The sequence below is a fragment of the Macaca mulatta genome, chromosome 20 (assembly GCF_049350105.2).
Source record: "Macaca mulatta isolate MMU2019108-1 chromosome 20, T2T-MMU8v2.0, whole genome shotgun sequence".
Lineage (NCBI taxonomy): Eukaryota > Metazoa > Chordata > Mammalia > Primates > Cercopithecidae > Macaca > Macaca mulatta.
In genome coordinates, this window is record NC_133425.1 from 85,214,038 (window position 1) to 85,234,843 (window position 20,806).

General features: G+C 51.3%; 1 protein-coding gene and 1 long non-coding RNA gene across 51 annotated transcripts in view; one reads left to right on the forward strand and one right to left on the reverse strand.

The window, feature by feature from the left end:
- Nucleotides 1-20,806, reverse strand: part of FANCA (FA complementation group A) — an 81,787-nt gene that overhangs the window by 31,973 nt on the left and 29,008 nt on the right. For 46 of the 50 annotated variants that reach the window (XR_013412142.1, XR_003725558.2, XR_013412149.1 and 43 more), the window contains 10 exons: nt 15,436-15,546; nt 13,331-13,426; nt 13,183-13,242; nt 12,150-12,238; nt 11,316-11,376; nt 11,174-11,223; nt 6,676-6,749; nt 3,744-3,857; nt 1,401-1,537; nt 280-350 (listed from right to left, as the gene is read on the reverse strand). Coding sequence is in view for 18 of the 50 variants with exons in the window: in XM_028841260.2 (XP_028697093.2) it covers nt 280-350; nt 1,401-1,537; nt 3,744-3,857; nt 6,676-6,749; nt 11,174-11,223; nt 11,316-11,376; nt 12,150-12,238; nt 13,183-13,242; nt 13,331-13,426; nt 15,436-15,546 (863 nt within the window). In the remaining 32 variants the exon portion in view is untranslated. The remainder of the gene's footprint in view (nt 1-279; nt 351-1,400; nt 1,538-3,743; nt 3,858-6,675; nt 6,750-11,173; nt 11,224-11,315; nt 11,377-12,149; nt 12,239-13,182; nt 13,243-13,330; nt 13,427-15,435; nt 15,547-20,806) is intronic. The other 4 variants (XM_028841257.2, XM_077986820.1, XM_077986817.1 and 1 more) reach the window with 1 other exon arrangement.
- Nucleotides 9,674-18,151, forward strand: LOC144338222 (uncharacterized). The gene is made up of 3 exons (XR_013412186.1): nt 9,674-9,767; nt 10,834-12,648; nt 17,611-18,151. It is a non-coding gene; the product is annotated as an uncharacterized LOC144338222 (long non-coding RNA).

Here is a 20,806-nt window from a genome sequence, read left to right on the forward strand (position 1 = left end):
CAGTACTGGCCATTCAGTCCTGCACATCCCTACAACAGCTAACCCAGGCACCAGCGGCCCAAGAAACAGCCAAGTTGTTCCCCAAAATAACAGTCTTTCTGGAAGACAACCCATCTTCTGCAGTGCTTCCCAACTTCTGCTGCGACCTATTTGATGAAACTCAGCCTCGCCGCGTGCTCCTGTGGAGATGAGCTCATGCGTCGCTGGCCTGCAGCCCTGGCCAGCAGGAGGCGGCACCCAGAGGAGCCCCACCACCCAGGAAGCCGCCTGCGCCTTCACCTCTCCGGGGGAGCGACACTGGAGGCTGCCATCAGGTTCTGACAGAAAGACGTCAGCAGGAGGTCCACAGCCTGTGGAGACACGGTTCTTGTGAGCGCAGCATCCCGGGGACGGGAGCAGCAGGAAGGAAGCCGGCCAGTTCTCCCGCCACAGACATCGCAATTCTGCTTTGCAAACAGAACTCCAAAACAGCCTTATGTTTGGAGGGCACATTACGATGCAAACTGGTATCCAGGCCCCCATTCCCCAATCCTGGGAACAGCAGCCCTCATGTAATTGCCAAGCACAAAATTCTATAGCAGCGGGCAGGATTGGCAAACCTTGTGTGTAAGGCACCAGAAAAATATCTTAGGTTCTGGGGCCACAAACAGCCTCTGTTGCATGTTCTAAAGAGGCAGCTGAGCCCAAGCTGGTCAACAGGATGAAACCCAGTCTTTACTAAAAATACAAAAATCAGCTGGGCATAGTGGTATGCACCTGTAATCCCAGCTACCCAGGAAGCTGAGGCAGGAGAACTGCTTGAGCCCAGGAGGTGGAGGTTGCAGTGAGCCGAGATCACGCCACTGCACTCCAGCCTGGGCAACAGAGCAAGACTCAGTCTCCAAAAAAAGAAAAAAAAGAGGCCAAGCACAGTGGCTCATGCCTATAATCCCAACACTTTGAGAGGCCGAGGCAGACAGATCACTTGACCTCAGGACTTCTACACCAGTCGAGGCAACACAGAGAAACCCCATCTGTACAAAAAATGCAAAAATTAGCCAGGTGTGGTGATGCATGCCTGTAGTCCCAGCTACTTGGGAGGCTGAGACAAGAGGATCACTTGAGCCCAGGGGGTCGAGGCTGCAGTGAGCCATGATTGTACCACTGCACTCCAGCCTGGGCAACAAAGCAAGACCCTGTCTCCAAAACTAAATAAATAAATAAAATGTAAAAGGAGCTCTTCATACACAAACAGACTAGGGTGGCTGACCCTGGTAGACTGCTGCCTGGCCCTGAACACCTGATACCACACTAACTGAGCAAGTCAAACAGAAAATGAGAGAAGGCTCCTTGAGTCTACTGCTTCTGCCTAATGGAAAATGGTAAAGACCCCCTACTTCGTTCTGAGCCCCCACACCTACCGTGTATTCCCGTGGCTCCAGTCTCGGCGCGTTGATGCTGAGCTGAATCTTTGATATCTCAGCGCTGCTGTCATCCTCATTGTGGCCCAGGGCAGCCCTCAGTCTTTCAGAAATCACTGCCACCTGTGCCGATATAACTGCAAATGGAGAAACTAGTTAGGGATGATGGGAACCCTGACAGGAGGGAGGCAGCTGTGGCCTAGAGAGCTCCGCCTCCCATCAAGTGCGATTCCACGGACCCTGCTGGCTGCACACATCCCCCAGTTGCCCTGCAGGTGGCTTGCAGTCCTTGTGGTGGAGCATGTGTCATGGCAAATGGGGCAGAAGCCATCCACTACCTTCTTCTGATCAGCTGAGAGGCGGACATGTTCATTCACCAACGTGAACCTCCACTTTCTATGCTCCCCATGTGAAATCCCATGCCAGCCCTCCAGACACCACGTGTGTCTAAGCACGTGCCGGAGGCTCCATGTTGGCCCAGGGTAATGGGCCACACACAGCCCAACTCCATCATTTGAAGGTGAACACCACTTTGCTTTTAGAAACAGGACTCACCTGACATTTGTCAACCTCTTGCTTAAGCCCTAGAACTTTTCCTCAATGTCCCCCACACTCTGCACAAGCACATCACTGAAAGGCTACACTTAGGAATTGGTGCACTTGGTCTGAGTAAAGGCTATCGAGGCACTGCAGCCCCAGCCAGTGCTAACAGTTTTGTGAACATTGCCTCCACGCAGAGCTTGCAGTGAGCCGAGATTGTGCCACTGCACTCCAGCCTGGGCAACAGAGCAAGAATGCGTCTCAAAAAAAAACAATGCCGGGCATGGTGGCTCACGCCTGCAATCCCAGCACTTCGGGAGGCCGAGACTGGTGGATCACGAGGTCAGGAGATCGAGACCATCCTGGCTAACACGGTGAAACCCCGTCTCTACTAAAAATACAAAAATTAGCCGGGTGTGGTGGCGGGCGCCTGTAGTCCCAGCTACATGGGAGGCTGAGGCAGGAGAATGGCGTGAACCTGGGATGAGTGGAGATTGCGCCACTGCACTACAGCCTGGGCGACAGAGCGAGACTCCATATCAAAAAAAAAAAAAAATATATATATATATAGTGGCTCACACTGAAATCCCAGCAATTTGGAAGGCCAAGACGAGTGGATCACCTGAGGTCAGGAGTTTGAGACCAGCCTGGCCAACATAGTAAAACCTGTCTCTACTAAAAAATACAAAAAATTAGCCAGGCATGGGGGCAGGCGCCTGTAATCCCAGCTACTTGGGAGGCTGAGGCAGGAGAATTGCTTGAACCCAGAAGACGGAGGTTGCAGTAAGCCAAGATTGCGCCACTGCACTCTAGCCTGGGCAATAAGCATGAGACTCTGTCTCAAAAAAAAAAAATTGCCTCCATGAGCTTCTCTCAGTTCAAATAAAATCAATTCATAATAAAAATCTATGCAAGTTACTCAATTAAAAATATGGCTTGCGGGCCGGGTGCGGTGGCTCATGCCTGTAATCCCAGCACTTTGGGAGGCTGAGGCGTGCGGATCACGAGGTCAGGAGATCTAGACCATCCTGGCTAACACGGTGAAACCCCGTCTACTAAAAATACAAGAAAATTAGCCGGTCGTTGTGGCAGCGCCTGTAGTCCCAGCTACTCAGGAGGCTGATGCAGGAGAATGGCAAGAACCAGGGAGGCAGAGTTTGCAGTGAGCCGAGATGGCTCCACTGCACTCCAGCCTGGGCGACAGAGTGAGACTCTGTCTCAAAAAAAAAGAAAAAATAAACTGCATGTTCTCAATCCATGATGAACATTTCACAGAAAACTGTCACATGGAAACAGGATCACAGGGCAGAGAGCCCGCGTGTCCATGTGACATCTACCCTGGCAGTCAGGATCACAGGGTAGAGAGCCCGTGTGTCCATGTGGCATCTACCCTGGCAGTCAGGATCACAGGGCAGAGAGCCCGTGTGTCCATGTGGCATCTACCCTGGCAGTCAGGATCACAGGGCAGAGAGCCCGTGTGTCTATGTGGCATCTACCCTGGCAGTCAGGACAAGGGAAAACACATATCCTAGCCACTGCAGTTTCTTCTCCATCATCATCCGTCCTACTCAGATGCAACTAGCAGAATGTTCATCTTCTGCCAAGGGTCTGTGACGGCCTGAGTAGGACCAGCCTTCCACCTTGTCTCAAAAAAGGTTCCACACCCACCAGCCCGGGGTCAGTCTTCACCACCAAATACTGGACTACTAGCCTGACATCACTACGGGGAAAATGGCCCAGCCACAGAGCCCCAACCACGGGCTGTGCACACGAGGCACAGCGTAAGCCCCCATCCGTCCTCACCGTCACTCTGGCTGGGGTCTGTCATGGAGGATCTGAGCTCTACCAGTGCAGCCGTGAGCTGTTCCAGGGGCTCCTCAGCAGAGCTGGGTTCTGCCCTCACTCCCAGAGCTGCATCTGTGGGAAGAAGGAGGAGACCAGATGCAAAGACACTCAACAGGACTCTTCACTGCAAAAACAGAAACTTCACACAGTCAAATACAGAGCTGTGCACTTCCAAGCTGCTGTGTGTGGCAGACAGAGTGACTGGGAGTCTCTGAGGAGGTAAATGCTGTGTTCTCCCTGATGCTGGATGCCACCACATTGGAAATTACATTTATAAACAAGTTTAATAAAAAATTACATTTATAGGCCGGGCGCGGTGGCTCAAGCCTGTAATCCCAGCACTTTGGGAGGCCGAGGCGGGCGGATCACGAGGTCAGGAGATCGAGACCATCCTGGCTAACACAATGAAACCCCATCTCCACTAAAAAAATACAAAAAAATTAGCCGGGCGTGGTGGCGGCGCCTGTAGTCCCAGCTACTCGGGAGGCTGAGGCAGGAGAATGGCGGGAACCCGGGAGGCGGAGCTTGCAGTGAGCCGAGATCGCGCCACTGCACTCCAGCCTGGGCGACAGAGCAAGACTCCGCCTCAAAAAAAAAAAAAAAAAAAAAAATTACATTTATAAACAAGTTTAAGAAAAAAAGTGGTTCTGTGTGCACCATTAATACCACTCCACCACTGTGAAAAGCATACACATCAAGGAAAACAAGGAGCGTCGGGGGCTGGCGAGGGTAGGGACAGGATCACGGATAGGTGACCATTTAGTCCCCTGGTTCCTCAATCCCCTTTTTTTTTTTTTTTTTTTGAGACAGACTTCCTCTGTCGCCAGGCTGGAGTGCACTGCTCGATCTCGGCTCACTGCAACCTCTGCCTCCCGGGTTCAAGCCATCCTCTTGCCTCAGCCTCCCGAGTAGCTGGGTAATATTACAGGCACGTGCCACCATGTCCAGCTAATTTTTTGTATTTTTAGTAGAGGCGGGATTTCACCATGTTGGCCAAGACGGTCTCCATCTCCTGACCTCATGATCTGCCTCAAAGTGCTGAGATTACAGGTATGAGCCACTGTGCCTGGCCACCACTTTCAATATAAAAAGGAAGATACACTGCATGTGTTTTTACAGTAAAAAACCTTCACGTTCTGGGCTTGCTGGAGAAGACACAAGCATGACAATGCACTGCTATGCAGTCACACCCAAAATGAAACCAGAAATCATAGGCTCTAGAGCCTGTGCATAAGCCCTATCAGACAAATCATTAGAAACCATTCTGGAAGCCACCAAAAGCTAAGAACAAGTGGACCCCAGGGGAAGGAGGACCCAGGGGGAAGGAGAACACCTCTTAAGAGAAGCAAACGCCTCACAGCACAGGGTACACTGCCCTGCGGCCCCTATAGCATTCCCCAGCACGACAGAGCGGTTTCAATGCTGGTAAAAACGGGGGCGGGGGAGGGGGAGTCGGCGAGCACAGTGGCTCACGCCTGTAATCCCAGCACTCTGGGAGGCCGAGACAGGGGAATCACAAGGTCAGGAGATCAAGACCATCCTGGCTAACACGGTGAAACCCCGTTTCTACTGAAAACACAAAACACTAGCCGGGCGTAGTGGCGGCACCCGTAGTCCCAGCTACTTGGGAGGTTGAGGCAGGAGAACGGTGTGAACCCGGGAGGCGGAGCTTGCAGTGAGCAGGGATCGTGCAACTGCACTCCAGCCTGGGCGACTGAGTGAGACTCCGTCTGAAATAAACCACCAACCAAAAAAAAAAAAAAAAAAAAAAAAGGGGGTGGGTCAGGGACCTTTGTTCTTTGCCCATTGAAGTTTCCTGGGTCTCTATGGCTGCTGGAAATTTTCTAAGCTTATTGAAAAAAGGAGCTTTGGCAAACAGAACTTAAAACAGGCCTGTAGCTCATTAAAAGAGTCTCATCCAGCCTCCCCGGCCCTGCAGGTGGAATGGGAGCTAGAAGAACACACAGGGGGCCGGGCACGGTGGCTCACGCCTGTAATCCCAGCACTTTGAGAGGCCGAGGCAGGAGGATCACTTGAGGTCAGTTCGCGACCAGCTTGTCCAACTTGGCGAAATCCCGCCTCTACTAAAAATACAAAAACTAGCAAGGCGCAGTAATGCGCGCCTATAATCCCAGCTATTAGGGAGGCTGAGGCAGGAGAACTGCTTGAACCCAGGGGGCGGAGGTTTCAGCGAGCCGAGATGACTCTGCTGCAGTCCACAGGCCACAGGGCGAGACTCTGTCTCAAAAAAAAAAAAAAAAAGCCCACACGGACACAGCAGCCTCAGATCTACGCCTTCAGCGCTGAGCGGCTCCCACAGGCAGGTGCTGGCTTCTGCTGGAGACAAAGCCACACTGCAAGAAAAACCAGCCTCATGGTGGCACCTCCCACTGCTGCCCGTGCAGCCTTCACGGACTCCCAGTGAGGGCCTGGATCTGACCGACAGCTGCACCGCTGCTCCCCAGAGGCCAGAGCCTGCCGTCTGCTCCTACCCGAACTGCGCAACAGAAAAGTGCTGCGTGACTCTCCCTGCAACAGGCTGGAGCCGGCGCTGCGGGCCCCGCGGTGGCCGCTGAGAGCGCACCCGAGTCTGAAGCACAAACACACCTCAGCGCGGCCCACGGGAAGATGACGAACGACAAAGTGGGGCTGCGCAGGACACACACTCCTTTCCAGAAGGGGCTGAGGGATTCTTCAGGACCCCCAGGTAAGAGCCTGTGCCACGGCTGGCCCTGGCGTCAGCGTGGTGGGCGGACCCTGCACCCACAGCACCAGCCCGAGCCGGCACGGCCACCCCCCAGCTCACTCGGGCTTTGCTGCACCAGAGACGCTCAAGGTCAGGAAAGCGGAAAAGCACGAGTCCCAGCGGGGCAGCGGCCCAGGAACTCACCTCCCGGCTTCTCTTCAGCAGCGGAGCAGGCCTGGCAGTAGGTGGAGTACAGAGATGGGGGGATTTTATCTGCTCTGGATCACAGGAAAACAATAAAACCAAGTCAGCTATGGCTTGAACTAATTCAAGATTACAATCCCCAAACCTGTTATAAAATAAAAACATATTAAATTTAAATAAATTATAAATACTGTGTACACTATGAGTCCATGTTTAGAAAAGATTTAAAAATCTATAGATTTAAATAGCACTGTTTCAAAATATGTCGTATTAATCACATATTAATATCTAAAGCACTAGACCACAAAATACCACCGGTGATTATCCCTGCCAGTGAAATTATAAATTATTTCTATTTCTCCCATTCAATTTTTGGTGATTTCCAAATTCGAAACATGAATCTTTGTTAATTTTAATGAATAATACTAAGAAAAATGTTTAGTTCATGTCATTAAAAATAGGCAAAATTGGGCCAGGCGTGGTGGCTCCCGCCTGTAATCCTGGCACTTTGGGAGGCTGAGGCAGGCAGATCACCTGAGGTTGGGAGTTTGAGACCATTCTGGCCAGCATGGCAAAACCCCGTCTCAACTAAAAATACGAAAATTAGCTGGGCGTGGTGGTGCACGCCTGTAATCCCAGCTACTGGGGAGGCTGACGCAGGAGGATCGCTTGAACCCGGGAGGCGGAGGTTGCGGTGAGCCGAGATAACACCATTGTACTCCAGCCTGGGCAACAAGAGCGAAACTCCATCTCAAATAAATAAATATATATATATATATATATATATGTGTGTGTATATATATATATATATATATATATATAAATTGGCCAGGCGCAGCTGCTCACACCTGTAATCCCAGCACTTTGGGAGGCTGAGGCAGGTGGATCACAAGGTCAGGAGATTGAGACCATCCTGGCCAACATGGCGAAACCCCATCTCTACTAAAAATACAAAAATTAGCTGAGTGTGGTGGCGTGCGCCTGTGATCCCAGCTACTCAGGAGGCTGAGGCAGGACAATCACTTGAAACCAGGAGGTGGAGGCTGCAGTGAGCCAAAATTGTGCCACTGTACTCCAGCCTGGGCAACAAGAGACTGTCTTAAAAAAAAAAAAAAAGACACAGCACCAGACTGCTTTGCATCCAAGATTTATCAAACCTTAAAACACAGAATTCCTCTACCAAACAAAATGTTTCAGAGATCACAAAAAGGAAAGCTGCTCGATTCACTGTATGAGGCAATAAGACCCTGATGTTGAAGCAGCCAAGATGCTACAGGGGAATCACATTGATGCAAAAACACGCAAAATACCAAAGCCAGTAGTTTATTTATTTATTGTTATTTATTTATTTACTTTTTTTGAGATGGAGTCTCGCTCTGTTGCCCAGCCTAGAGTGCAGTGGTGCGATCTCAGCTCACTGTAAGCTCCGCCTCCCGAGCCTGGGTTCACACCATTCTCCTGCCTCAGCCTCCTAAGTAGCTGGGACTACAGGAGCCCACCACCACGCCCGACTAATTTTTTTATTTTTAGTAGAGATGGGGTTTCACCATGTTAGCCAGACTGGTCTTGAACTCCTGACCTCAGGTGATCTGCCTGCCTCAGCCTCTTGAAGTGCTGGGATTTACAGGCGTGAGTCACCGCGCCCGGCCAGTCAGTAGTTTGTAAAACAAAAAATTATTACCAAGCAGGAGATATTTCAGGAATACAAGGATATTCCAACAGTAGGAACAAATAAACGTAATCAATCACATTCACAGATTAAAGGAGAAAAGCATGATCATCTTAAAAGAGGGAGAAAGCATTAATTCAGCCCTGAGTGGTGGCTCACTCCTGTAATCCCAGCACTTTGAGAGGCCAAGGCGGGCGGATCACTTGAAGTCAGGAGTTAAAGACCAGCCTGTCCAACACAGCGAAACTCCACTAAAACACAAGAACTGGCCAGGTGTGTTGACGGGGCCCCTGTAATCCCAGCTACTCGGGAGGCTGAAGCACAAGAATCATTTGAACCTGGGACGCAGAGGTTTCAATGAGCCAAGATGGTGCTGGTGCGACTGCACTCCAGCCTGGGCAACAGAGCGAGACTCTGTCTCAAAAAAAAAAAAAAAAAAGAAAAGAAAAAAGGGTCAGGCACGGTGGCTCATGCCTGTAATCCCAGCACTTTGGGAGGCTGAGGCGGATCGATCATGAGGTCAGGAGATTGAGACCATCCTGGTTAACACAGTGAAACCCTGTCTCTACTAAAAATACAAAAACAAAATTAGCTGGGTGTGGTGGCGGGCGCCTGTAGTCCTAGCTACTCGGGAGGCTGATGCAGGAGAATGGCAAGAACCCGGGAAGCGGAGCTTGCAGTGAGCCAAGATTGCGCCCCAGCACTCCAGACTGGGTGACAGAGCGAGACTCTGACTCAAAACAACAACAACAACAACAACAACAGGCATGAGTTCATGCTAAAAATCCTTAGCAAATTAAGAGGAAACTTTCTTAACAGATAAGGGTAAGCCAGGTACAGCGGCTCCTATTTGTAATCCCAGCACTTTGGGAAGTTGAAGCAGGAGGATTATTTGAGGCTAAGAGAGAGAGATAAGCCTGGGCAACGCAGCAAAAATCCATGTCCTCAAAACATTTAAAAAATGGCTGTGCATGGTGGAGCACGCTTCCAGACCCAGCTACTGGGGAGGCAGAGGGGAAGGACTGTTGAAGCCCAGGAGGTCAAGGCTGTAGTGAGCCATGACTGTACTGCTGTGTTCCAGCCTGGGTGACAGAGTGGGACCCTGTCTCAAAACAATTCAAAGAAACGATCCCAGAGAATAAACTTATTTTAAGATTAAAGACATGATTTTTGCAGGGCATGGTGGCTCACGCTTGTAATCCCAACACTTTGGGAGGCCGAGGCGGGTAGATCACAAGGTCGGGAGTTTGAGACCAGTCTGGCTGACATAGTGAAACCCCGTCTCTACTAAAAATACAAAAATACAAAAAAGAAAAAGAAAAAAAGGCTCTTTCTCTTTTTGATCTTTTTTTTTTTTTTTTTTTTGAGACAGAGTCTTGCTTTGTCGCCCAGGCTGAGTACAGTGGTGCAATCTTGGCTCTCTGCAAGCTCCGCCTCCCGGGTTCACGCCATTCTCCTGCCTCAGCCTCCCGAGTAGCTGGGACCACAGGCGCCCGCCACCATGCCCGGCTAATTTTTTTGTACTTTTAGTAGAGACGGGGTTTCACCGTGTTAGCCAGGATGGTCTGGATCTCCTGACCTCGTGATCCGCCCGCCTCCGCCTCCCAAAGTGCTGGGATTATAGGCGTGAGCCACCGCGCCCGGCCTCTCTTTTTGATCTTCTTACAGGTCCCAGAACTTTAAAAATTTTGCTGGAATATAGGACTTATACTTTCCTATTTCTTCCAAGAAATAAGAAGATACTTTTGTGATAGCAACCAACTTTCTAGATAGCAGCCTGCAATGTAAGTGACCCAGGGATACCTTATTATTCTAAACAAGAACTTCCAGGTCTACCCTAAAGTTGTGCAGCATGAGGCTTTCCCAGAGCTCTCTGATTTTCCTTCAGTTCTCCTCTTTGCACAATCATTATGTACTGAAACATTTTCTTTCACTAAAGAATGATACAGCCGGGCGCGGTGGCTCATGCCTGTAATCCCAGCACTTTGGGAGGCCGAGGCGGGCAGATCACTTGAGCCCAGGAGTTTGAGACCAGCCTGACCAACATGGTGAAACCTGTCTCTACTAAAAATACAAAAATTAGCTGGGCGCGGTGGTGCACACCTGTAATCCCAGCTACCCAGGAGGCTGAGGCAGGAGAATTGCTTGAACCCAGGAGGTGGAGGTTGCAGTGAGCTGAGATCGCACCACTGCACTCCAGCCTGGGCAACAGAGACTCCGTCAAAAAAAAAAAAAAAAAAAAAAAAAAAAAAGGCCAGGAGCGGTGGCTCACACCTATAATCCCAGCACTCTGGGAGGCCGAGCTGGGTGGATCATCTTCTGAGGTCAGGAGTTCAAGACCAGCCTGGCCAACATGGCAAAACCCCGTCTCCACTAAAAATACAGCAATTACCAGGGCGTGGTAGTGCACACCTGTAATCCCAGCTACTCAGGAGGCTGAGGCAGGAGAATTGCTCCAACCCAGGAGGCAGAGCTTGCAGTGAGCCAAGATCGTGCAATTGCACTCTAGCCTGGGCTACAAAGTGAGACTCCATCTAAAAACAAAAAAAAAAAATTAGCCAGGCACAGGCTTGTAATCCCAGCTACTCAGGAGGCTGAGGCAGGAGAATCGCTTGAACCTAAGAGGTGGAGGTTGCAGTGAGCCGAGATCTCGCCTCTGTACTCCAAGCCTGGGTGACAGAGCGAGTCTCCGTCTTAAAAAAAATAGTAACCAACTAATTTTGGAGCCAATATTTTATATCAAATTTCTCTACAGAAGAGCCACAAATCTTCGCATTGTCAGAAGAAACCTGGAAGCACAGCTCTCCCCTTCCAGCCGTGGCTGCATACCTCTTCAGAGACTCTATAAACGCCACACGGGAGTCAGGGACTTTGGGGAGCTGTGGGAAGAGAAGAGCCCTGTGAGAGGCTGACAAGCAAAGTCCTTGCTTTCTACACAACTGGTCATGAACTCATGGAGACGCATACTGACCACTCGAGGTGTGAGCAGGGCAGGGAGGAAGTGGGACACGTAGTAAGGCCTCCTGAATATGCTGCAACACAGAGAAGCAGACAGTGCGTAGGTGAGTGCAGCGAAAAGGCAATTCCCACAGACAGTGACTGGTGTTTCAGAGAGTGGACCGTGAGGGCTTGTTCCAAAGCCACGATGCATTACGAAGCCTTCTTGCGCACAGTTCTGGGACAAAGCATGTGTGGGGCAGGACCACATTCCACCTGCTCCCCGGGCATGAACGTGGAGCCTGGATCAATCTGAGGCCATGAGGACCATGTAAGGTCCATTTGGGGCAATTTCCTTGGAGCTAATTTCAAAACCCTGGGAGCTGCAATCAGCTCATCCACACGGGTAACCACTGGAATTCAAGATGTTTTGGGATCACAACAAATTGAATAAAGCTGTGCTATTCAGCTCTCTATTACTGACTCCATATTGGTCACGAAGAAGGCATTGATAAAAAAAATCATCAGGGCCCCGCTGTCTTCCCTCCCAGTGCAAGCTCCCCAATCAGCACTTCCTGTCAGCTGTTTCAGCATTGGGGGGCATCACCTGCTTTTACAGAGGAAAACATGTTTCATGGCAAATGTATAGCTCTTGACCTCAGCCCGTATCCCCTCACGGCAGGATCCTCGATGTGACATTTACAGCCCTGACTCCTGTCTCTCCATGAATAGACAGTGGCCAACCTGCCCCATGTGGCTCTGAGCAGACCTGGGACACACGCAGAAGAGCCCCAAGACACTGACAGGCATCAGAGCAGAGTCTGCACACATTGCAGCCACCAGCGGCCCTTTGGGCAGCCCAGCCTACCTGGCCTCCATGACGGTAACTGGGATTTTCCCCGTATGCTCAAACACCATGATGGCCTTTTCAACATCCTGAAGAGCTTGGCTGTGGGGCTGGTTCCCACACAGGGAGGAAGGGAAAAAGAACAGAGGACTTTAAAGAAAAGAAAGTGAGCAGTGAAGGCCACACTCAACCTGTGCTTCCTTGATGCAAAGACTCTGTACAAATTAAAGGTAAAGGCCCACATGGTGTGTCCACAGCAGGGGCCCTGGAGCACTCCACAATGTCCCAAAATACCAGCAAGACAGGGGAAGGGACAACACTGCCGCTTCCACACGCACAAAGCTCAGACCCGGCGATGTGCAGCGCTCATCAAGACAGCTCAGCTCTGCTGAGAGCCTGCCGTGAGCCTCTTTCATGCCTCTAGGAGACTAAAGAGTTGAAAGTAAAGATTTCGGCCGGGCGCAGTGGCTCATGCCTGTAATCCCAGCACTTTGGGAGGCAGAGGCGGGCGGATCATGAGGTCAGGAGATCGAGACAATCCTGGCTAACACAGTGAAACCCCATCTCTACTAAAAACTCAAAAAATCAGCCGGGCGTGGTGGTAGGCACCTGTAGTTCCAGCTACTTTGGGGGCTGAGACAGGAGAATGGCGTGCACCTGGGAGGCGGAGCTTACAGTGAGCCGAGATTGGGCCACTGCACTCCAGCCTGGGCGACAGAGCAAGACTCCGACTCCAAAGAAAAAAAGTTCACACTTTTCTGTGATTCAGGGAAAAACATGAGCAACCACCTCTCCATTCAACCCCACATGAACCAAGGTCTCCTGAAAGGACAAATTTACTGCAGCGTGAGGTGCTTCATTCCCACACACAGTAACTCTTTCCACACACACAAGGTGGGACAAGGCAAACAAAGGCCCCCAGAGCCTAGTCCCCAGCTGCGCCCAAGGCAAGACCAGACATAAAAGCTCAAGCTCAACTCAAGAGTCAAAGGAAACTGGACTTTGCATGGTGGGCGTGACTGGCTGAGACCCTGCAGGGCTCAAGCAATGTTACCTCAGTAATGTCCCCAGCTGATGACAAATCCTCATAGAGTCCCATGCTTTCTATAGAAACCTTCAGAGAAGAGACAGAATGAGAACAAGAAAACAAAGCAGTTTCTGCCGGGACAGGGGTGAGGAGTGGGCACGGAGGGGCAGCTTGCCTTGAGGTCGGCCAGCCGTGTCTTGGCCAATGAGATGTAGTCTGTGAGGAGGGAGCGGTACTTGCTGGGAACGAGGGGAGGGTGGAGAATGTGCACCTGAGGATAGATGGCAGAGTGCAGCACCATTAGTCTGGGAACTGCCTGGACTCCAGGGAGGCCACAATTCACTTCCAACATCCACAGTGCTGAGTAGAGAAACATGGCCCTTTACAGACTTACGAGTATGCAAAGCAAACCATTAGTAAAATTAAAACACAAGCCAGGTGCAGTGGCTCATTCCTGTAATCCCAGCACTTTGGGAGGCCAAGATGGGCGGATTACGAGGTCAGGAGATTGAGACCATCCTGGCTAACATGGTGAAACCCCATCTCTACTAAAAATACAAAAAATTAGCCGGGCGTGGTGGCCGGTGCCTGTAGTCCCAGCTACTCGGGAGGCTGAGGCAAGAGAAAGGCGTGAACCGGGGAGGCGGAGCTTGCAGTGAGCCGAGATCATGCCACTGCACTCCAGTCTAGGCGACAGAGCGAGACTCTGTATGCTTCCCCAGGTGAAAAACGAAGGAATTCTAATGTAGTTGGTCCTCCAAGTCCTGGGTGGCTCACTGGGGAAACCAGGGATGTACAATCCTAGCAGCAGCAGGAACTGGCTGGCCCACCTGCAGCTCCACGCCTTTGGCTTCCTGGTCAAAGGGGACAGAGGAGACACTGCATTTTTTTTTTTTTTTTTTTTGGAGAGGGAGTTTTGCTGTTGCCCAGGCTGGAGTGCAGTGGCGCGGTCTCGGCTGCAACCTCCACCTCCCCGGTTCAAGCGATTCTCCTGCCTCAGCCTCCAAGTAGGTGGGATTACAGGCATGTGCCACCACACCAGGCTAATTTTGTATTTTTAGTAGAGATGGGGTTTCTCCATGTTGGTCAGGCTGGTGTCGAACTCCTGACCTCAAGTGATCTGCCCTCCTCAGCCTCCAAAAGTGCTGGGATTACAGGTGTGAGCCACCACGCCCGGCCAATTTTCTTTTTTTTTTTTTTTTTTTTTTTTTTGAGACGGAGTCTCGCTCTGTCGCCCAGGCTGGAGCACAGTGGCCAGATCTCAGCTCACTGCAAGCTCCGCCCCCCGGGTTCACGCCATTCTCCTGCCTCCCTCCCTAGTAGCTGGGACTACAGGTGCCGCCACCTCGCCCGGCTAGTTTTTTGTATTTTTAAAGTAGAGACGGGGTTTCACCGTGTTAGCCAGGCTGGTCTCGATCTCCTGACCTCGTGATCCGCCCGCCTCGGCCTCCCAAAGTGCTGGGATTACAGGCGTGAGCCACCGCGCCCGGCCCAATTTTCTTAAAAGATGAGGGTCAGGCTGGGCACAGTGGCTCATGCCTGTAATCCCAGCACTTTGGGAGGCCAAGGCAGAAGGATCACTTGAGCTCAGTTCAAGACCAGCCTGGGCAATATAGCAAGTACTCCATTTGTACTAAAAAAAAGAAAAAACACCAGCCAGGTTTGCTGGTGTGCGCCTGGAGTCCCAACTACTCAGGAGGCTGAGGTGTGAGAATTGCTTGACCTGGGAGGTGTAGGCTACAGTGAGTTATGATGGCAACACTGCACTCCAGCCTGGGCAACAGAGTCAGACTGTCTCCAAAAAAAAAAAAAAAAAAAGAGCCAAAATGAGTCCCTAACACCTCACTGCAGTACAGCTTCCTCCTCCTGCATCATTGGGCGCTGAGAATGTCTCTCCACATCACCACTCAGACCTGCTTGCTGTTTTGAGGGAGGAAGGGAAAAAGAACAGAGGACTTTAAAGAGAAGAAAATGAGCAGTGAAGGCCACACCCAACCGTGTTGAGCGGGTCTATCTACCCACCTCCTTGGCCTAGAGGAGAAAAGAGTTTCTGAGAGTTTGCCATTACTGGCACACATGCCCTCACTTTGTGTCCACACGGACACCCCCAGCTGCAATGTTTGTGTTGTTTCACCATAAACTGCTTGGGGAAGGGGAGGGGCCTGGCTGAGAGGCTCAGAGCAGATCTGCAGGAGGCTCTTGGGGAGGCCAAGGCAGTCCTCAGATTGAGTAGGTGAGCAGAAGCACCAGAAATCATGGATATGGCAGTCAGCTTCTCACCTGCAGGTACCGGGGGGACTCAAAAGGCACGAGGTCTGACAAGAACGTAAACAGGAAGACCAGTGCCTTCTTGCTGCAGCCATGGTAGCCTCGCGTGCTCCCAAAGGAGGCCTGTGTGGAGAGAAGAGTGTGAAGCCCAGGACAGCCAGGCGCGGCTGCACCACCTAGGCAGTGTCTGGGCTGCTTCTCTAGTCTGTCTCCTGAACAGAAAGGAAAAAAAGAGAAACAACCAAAAGTCACTGTGGTTCACACATTTACAGATGGCGTGGCTGTGCTTTGATTAAAGAGAAGATCTAAAAGTTATTCAAAGAAAAGCAGTTAAAAATAATTATCTATAACAAACACTGATGGTATCCTTTTGGGATCCTTGGGGTACAATTTGTTAAATGCCCTAAGAAGTGTTTATGCACAGCAAACAAACTGATTTTGTGGGATGAAGCCGCTTCTGAACACACTTTAACTTCTAACCTCATCCATCAGTGGACAGATCACTGCAAGAGAGGTGCATAAGGAAAACAGGCCAAGGAGGGCCACCCCTCAGACAGTGACACTGCAAGACCCCAGCAGAGCAAGCACGGAACATGAGCAAACCCTTCCAGGAACGAAGGGGGCTGCAGCAAGGTCCTGGGGGCTGCAGTCAGTCAGGGAGGGAAGGAAGATTTTAAATGGGCATGGCCCTGAACGCATCACAAGTGAACCTGCAGAGAGAACGTGTACCTCTGTGAAAACGGAGCCACTTACTGCAAAACCGCACGAGCTCCTGCTGCCCTGACCCCGGGTGTGAGCACAGGAGATCCTGGTGGCCCCGTGTGAGCACAGGAGATCCTGGTGGCCCCGTGTGAGCGCACAGGAGATCCTGGTGGCCCCGTGTGAGCGCACAGGAGATCCTGGTGGCCCCGTGTGAGAGCACAGGAGATCCTGGTGGCCCCGTGTGAGAGCACAGGAGATCCTGGTGGCCCCGTGTGAGAGCACAGGAGATCCTGGTGGCCCCGTGTGAGCACAGGAGATCCTGGTGGCCCTGTGTGAGAGCACAGGAGATCCTGGTGGCCCCGTGTGAGCACAGGAGATCCTGGTGGCCCCGTGTGAGAGCACAGGAGATCCTGGTGGCCCCGTGTGAGAGCACAGGAGATCCTGGTGGCCCCGTGTGAGCACAGGAGATCCTGGTGGCCCCGTGTGAGCGCACAGGAGATCCTGGTGAAAGCTCAGCGAGTTAATATCCATCAGGAAACCTGAACTGCAACTGGAACTGAAGGCTCACCTTGGTCTTTCTGAAAGCGTGCAACATTGTGTACATTTTTTTTTTTTTTGGAGACAGAGTCTGGCTCTGTTGCTCAGGCTGGAGTGCAATGGCGCAATCTTGACTCACTGCAACGTCTGCCCCCCAGATTTGAGGGATTCTCCTGCCTCCCTAGTAGCTGAGATTACAGGCATTTGCCACCACTCCCAGCTTTTTTTTTTTCTTTTTGAGAGACAGTCTCGCTCTGTCACCCAGGCTGCAGTGCAGTGGCACAGTCAGGGCTCACTGCAACCTGCACCTCCCGGCTTCAAGCGATTCTCCTGCCTCAGCCTCCTGAGTAGCTGGATTATAGGCACCCATCACCACACCCAGTTAAATTTCGTATTTTTGGTACAGATGGGGTTTTGCCATGTTGCTAAGGGTGGTCTCCAACTACTGGGCTCCAGCGATCTGCCTGCCTCATCCTCCCACAGTGCTGGGATTTGCCTTCAAAAGTAAAAATTAAAACAGATGTTCAGGCCAGGTTCGGTGGCTCATGCCTGTAATCCCAGCACTTTGCGAGGCTAAGTGGAGCGGATCACGAAATCAAGAGATCGAGACCATCCTGGCCAACATGGTGAAACCCCATCTCTACTAAAATTACAAAAATTAGCCGGGTGTAGTGGTGTGCACCTGTAGTCCCAGCTGCTCGGGAGGCTGAGGCAGGAGAATCGCTGGAACCCAGGAGGCGGGAGTTGCAGTGAGTCGAGAACACGCCACTGCACTCCAGCCTGGTGACAGAGAGGGACTCCATCTCAAAAACAAAACAAAACAAAAACAAATGTTCAAAGACTGAATATGCATATATATATTTATCAAAACTCATCTAACTGTCTGGACATGGTGGTTCAGGCTGTAATCCCAGTGCTTTGGAGGTTGAGGTGGGGGGATCGCTTAAGGCCAGGAATCCGAGACCAGCCTGGGCAACACAGTATGATGCATTTACAAAAAAAAAGTTTTTTAATTTGCTGAGTGTGGCGGCACACACCTGTAGTCCCAGTGACTCTGGAAGCTGAGGCAGGAGGACTGCTTGACCCCAGGAGGTCAAGGCTGCAGTGAGCTATGATCATGCCACTGCACTCCAGCCTGGGCAACAGAGCAACACTCAGTCTCTTAAAACACAAAAAGAGGCCGGGCGCGGTGGCTCAAGCCTGTAATCCCAGCACTTTGGGAGGCCGAGACGGGCAGATCACGAGGTCAGGAGATCGAGACCATCCTAGCTAACACAGTGAAACTCCGTCTCTACTAAAAAATACAAAAAATTAGCCAGGCGAGGTGGCGGGCGCCTGTAGTCCCAGCTACTCGGGAGGCTGAGGCAGGAGAATGGCGTGAACCCGGGAGGCAGAGCTTGCAGTGAGTGGAGATCCCGCCACTGCTCTCCAGCCTGGGCAACACAGCGAGACTCCGTCTCAAAAAAAAAAAAAAAAAAAAAAAAAAAAACACACACAAAAAGAAACAAACAAAAAACCTCATTCAATGGTACACTTAAACTGGATACATTTTATTTCATTTCAACTATATTTTGATAAAGTTGATTTGAAAAGGTAAAAGAAAAAGCAAACAAAACCAAACAAAAAAAAAAGCAAACAAAACCAAAACAGCACCATCAACACAGCACTCCAGAGTGTCCTCTCCCAACGGTCGCCGTGGGAACCGAGGAACGAGACCCTGGAGACCCATGAACTCAGGACCCGAGCACCAGGTGGACCCAACTGTCGCCGTGGGAACCGAGGAACGAGAGACCCTGGGAGACCCATGAACTTGTGACCTGAGCACCAGGTGGACCCAACTGTCGCCGTGGGAACCGAGGAACGAGAGACCCTGGGAGACCCATGAACTTGTGACCTGAGCACCAGGTGGACCCAACTGTCGCCGTGGGAACCGAGGAACGAGAGACCCTGGAGACCCATGAACTTGTGACCCGAGCACCAGGTGGACCCAACTGTCGCCGTGGGAACCGAGGAACGAGAGACCCTGGAGACCCATGAACTTGTGACCTGAGCACCAGGTGGACCCAACTGTCGCCGTGGGAACCGAGGAATGAGAGACCTGGGAGACCCATGAACTCGTGACCTGAGCACCAGGTGGACTCTGGCACAAATCTCTCAGCACCTCACTAAGGACAGAGCAAATGCCTCTCCTCTTAGTTTAGTGGAAGCCCCAGGCCAACTCGGCAGAGCTGGGGAGAGCCTGAGGGCAGGTGAGAAGGAACTTTAAGGAATAAAAGTGAGTTGACACCACACCAATCCCCACCTTCTCCCAATACGAACAGATGCGGCTCAGCCTGCTGTGCAGCCTCACCTCCTCAGAAGGCCCCAGGGAGGAGCAGGCACTAGCAGTCATGATGGCTATGCAGGCACGTGGCTCTTTAAAATTTCAGGGAGCTGAGACTCCTACAAAGAGGCAACTACTTCACCAAGGTGGTGATGGCAGGCAAACTGAATCCTTTTTTTTTTTTTTGAGACAGAGTCTTGCTCTGTCTCGCAGGCTGGAGTGTAGTAATGCAATTCCAGCTCATCGCAGCCTCAACCACCTAGCCTCAAGCAATCATCCTGCCTCAGCCCGTAAGCATCTGGGACCACAGGTGCTTACCGTCACACCCAGCTAACTGTTACATTCTGTAGAGACGGAGGTGTTACTGTGCTGCCCAGGCTGATCTTGAACTCCTGGGCTCAAGCAATCTTCCTGCCTAGGCCTCCCAAAGTGCTGAGATTACAGGCATGAGCCACTGTACCTGGTCCGAACCCAAAACTTCTACAAAAAAGTAACCCTTCAAATGGAAACTTTACTTACAAGCACTAAAAGAGTAACCATGAGTGCCCTTCACAGTTGATGTCTCAAAGACACCCAACTCCCGACATGAACTGGGGGTTTGCACAGGGGTTGCCCAGGGATCCCTGAGGTCTCAGCTCAGACTCAGTCTGAAATGGGCCCTGGGATCTGTATTTCCAAAGCCCCCTCCAGGCGAGTCTAATGCCCACTCAGGTTTGGGAACAGCTGCATAAACTTCTGTCAGAGAGAACACTGTGTGTGTTCCAAAGAAAAAGGAAGAGGCCAGGCACGGTGGCTCACACCTGTAATCCCAGCACTTTGGAAGGCCGAGGTGGGTGGATCACGAGGTCAGAAGATCGAGACCATCCTGGCTAATATGGTGAAACCCCATCTCTACTAAAAATACAAAAAATTAGCCAGGCTTGGTGGCGGGCGCCTGTAGTCCCAGCTACACAGGAGGCTCAGGCAGGAGAATGGCGTGAACCCGGGAGGAGGAGCTTGCAGTGAGTGGAGATTGCGCCACTGCACTCCAGCCTGGGCAACAGAGTGAGACTTCATCTCAAAAAAAAAAAAAAAAGAAAAAGAAAAAGGAAGAATACATGATACCACTGAAGAAGGGAAGTACTTGTTTCAGGACTTACATGAAAACTAGAGACGTAAGCCTGGGTGTGGTGGCTCCCACCTGTAATCCCAGCACTTTTGGAGGCTGAGGCAGGCGGTTCACTTGAGGTCAGGAGTTTGAGACCAGCCTGGCCAACATGATGAAACCCCATCTCTACTAAAAATTAGCCGGGTGTGGTGGCGAACACCTGTAACCGCAGCTACTCTGGGGGCTGAGGCGGGAGAATTGCTTGAACCTAGGAGGCAGAGGTTGCAGTGAGCCGAGATGGCACCACTGCACTCCAGCATGAGTGACAGAATGAGACTCCGTCTCAAAAAAAGAAAAGGAGGAAAGGCTGGGCGCGGTGGCTCATGCCTGTAATCTCAGCACTTTGGGAGGACAAGGCGGGTGGATCACGAGGTCAGGAGTTAGAGACCAGCCTGACCAACATGGTGAAACCCTGTCTCTACTAAAAATACAAACATGAGCCGGGCATGGTAGCGCACGCCTGTAATCCCAGCTACTCAGGAGTTTAAGGCAGGAGAATTGCTTAAAACTGGGGGGAGGAGGTTGCAGTGAGCCGAGAAGGTGAGCTTTCTGCACCACTGCACTCCAGCCTCAGTGACACAGGAAGGCTCCGTGTCAAAAAAAAAAAAAAAAAAAAGGGAAAATAAGAGACACTGTATAATGTGCAAAAATCAACAGCCACGTCTGTGTCCCCC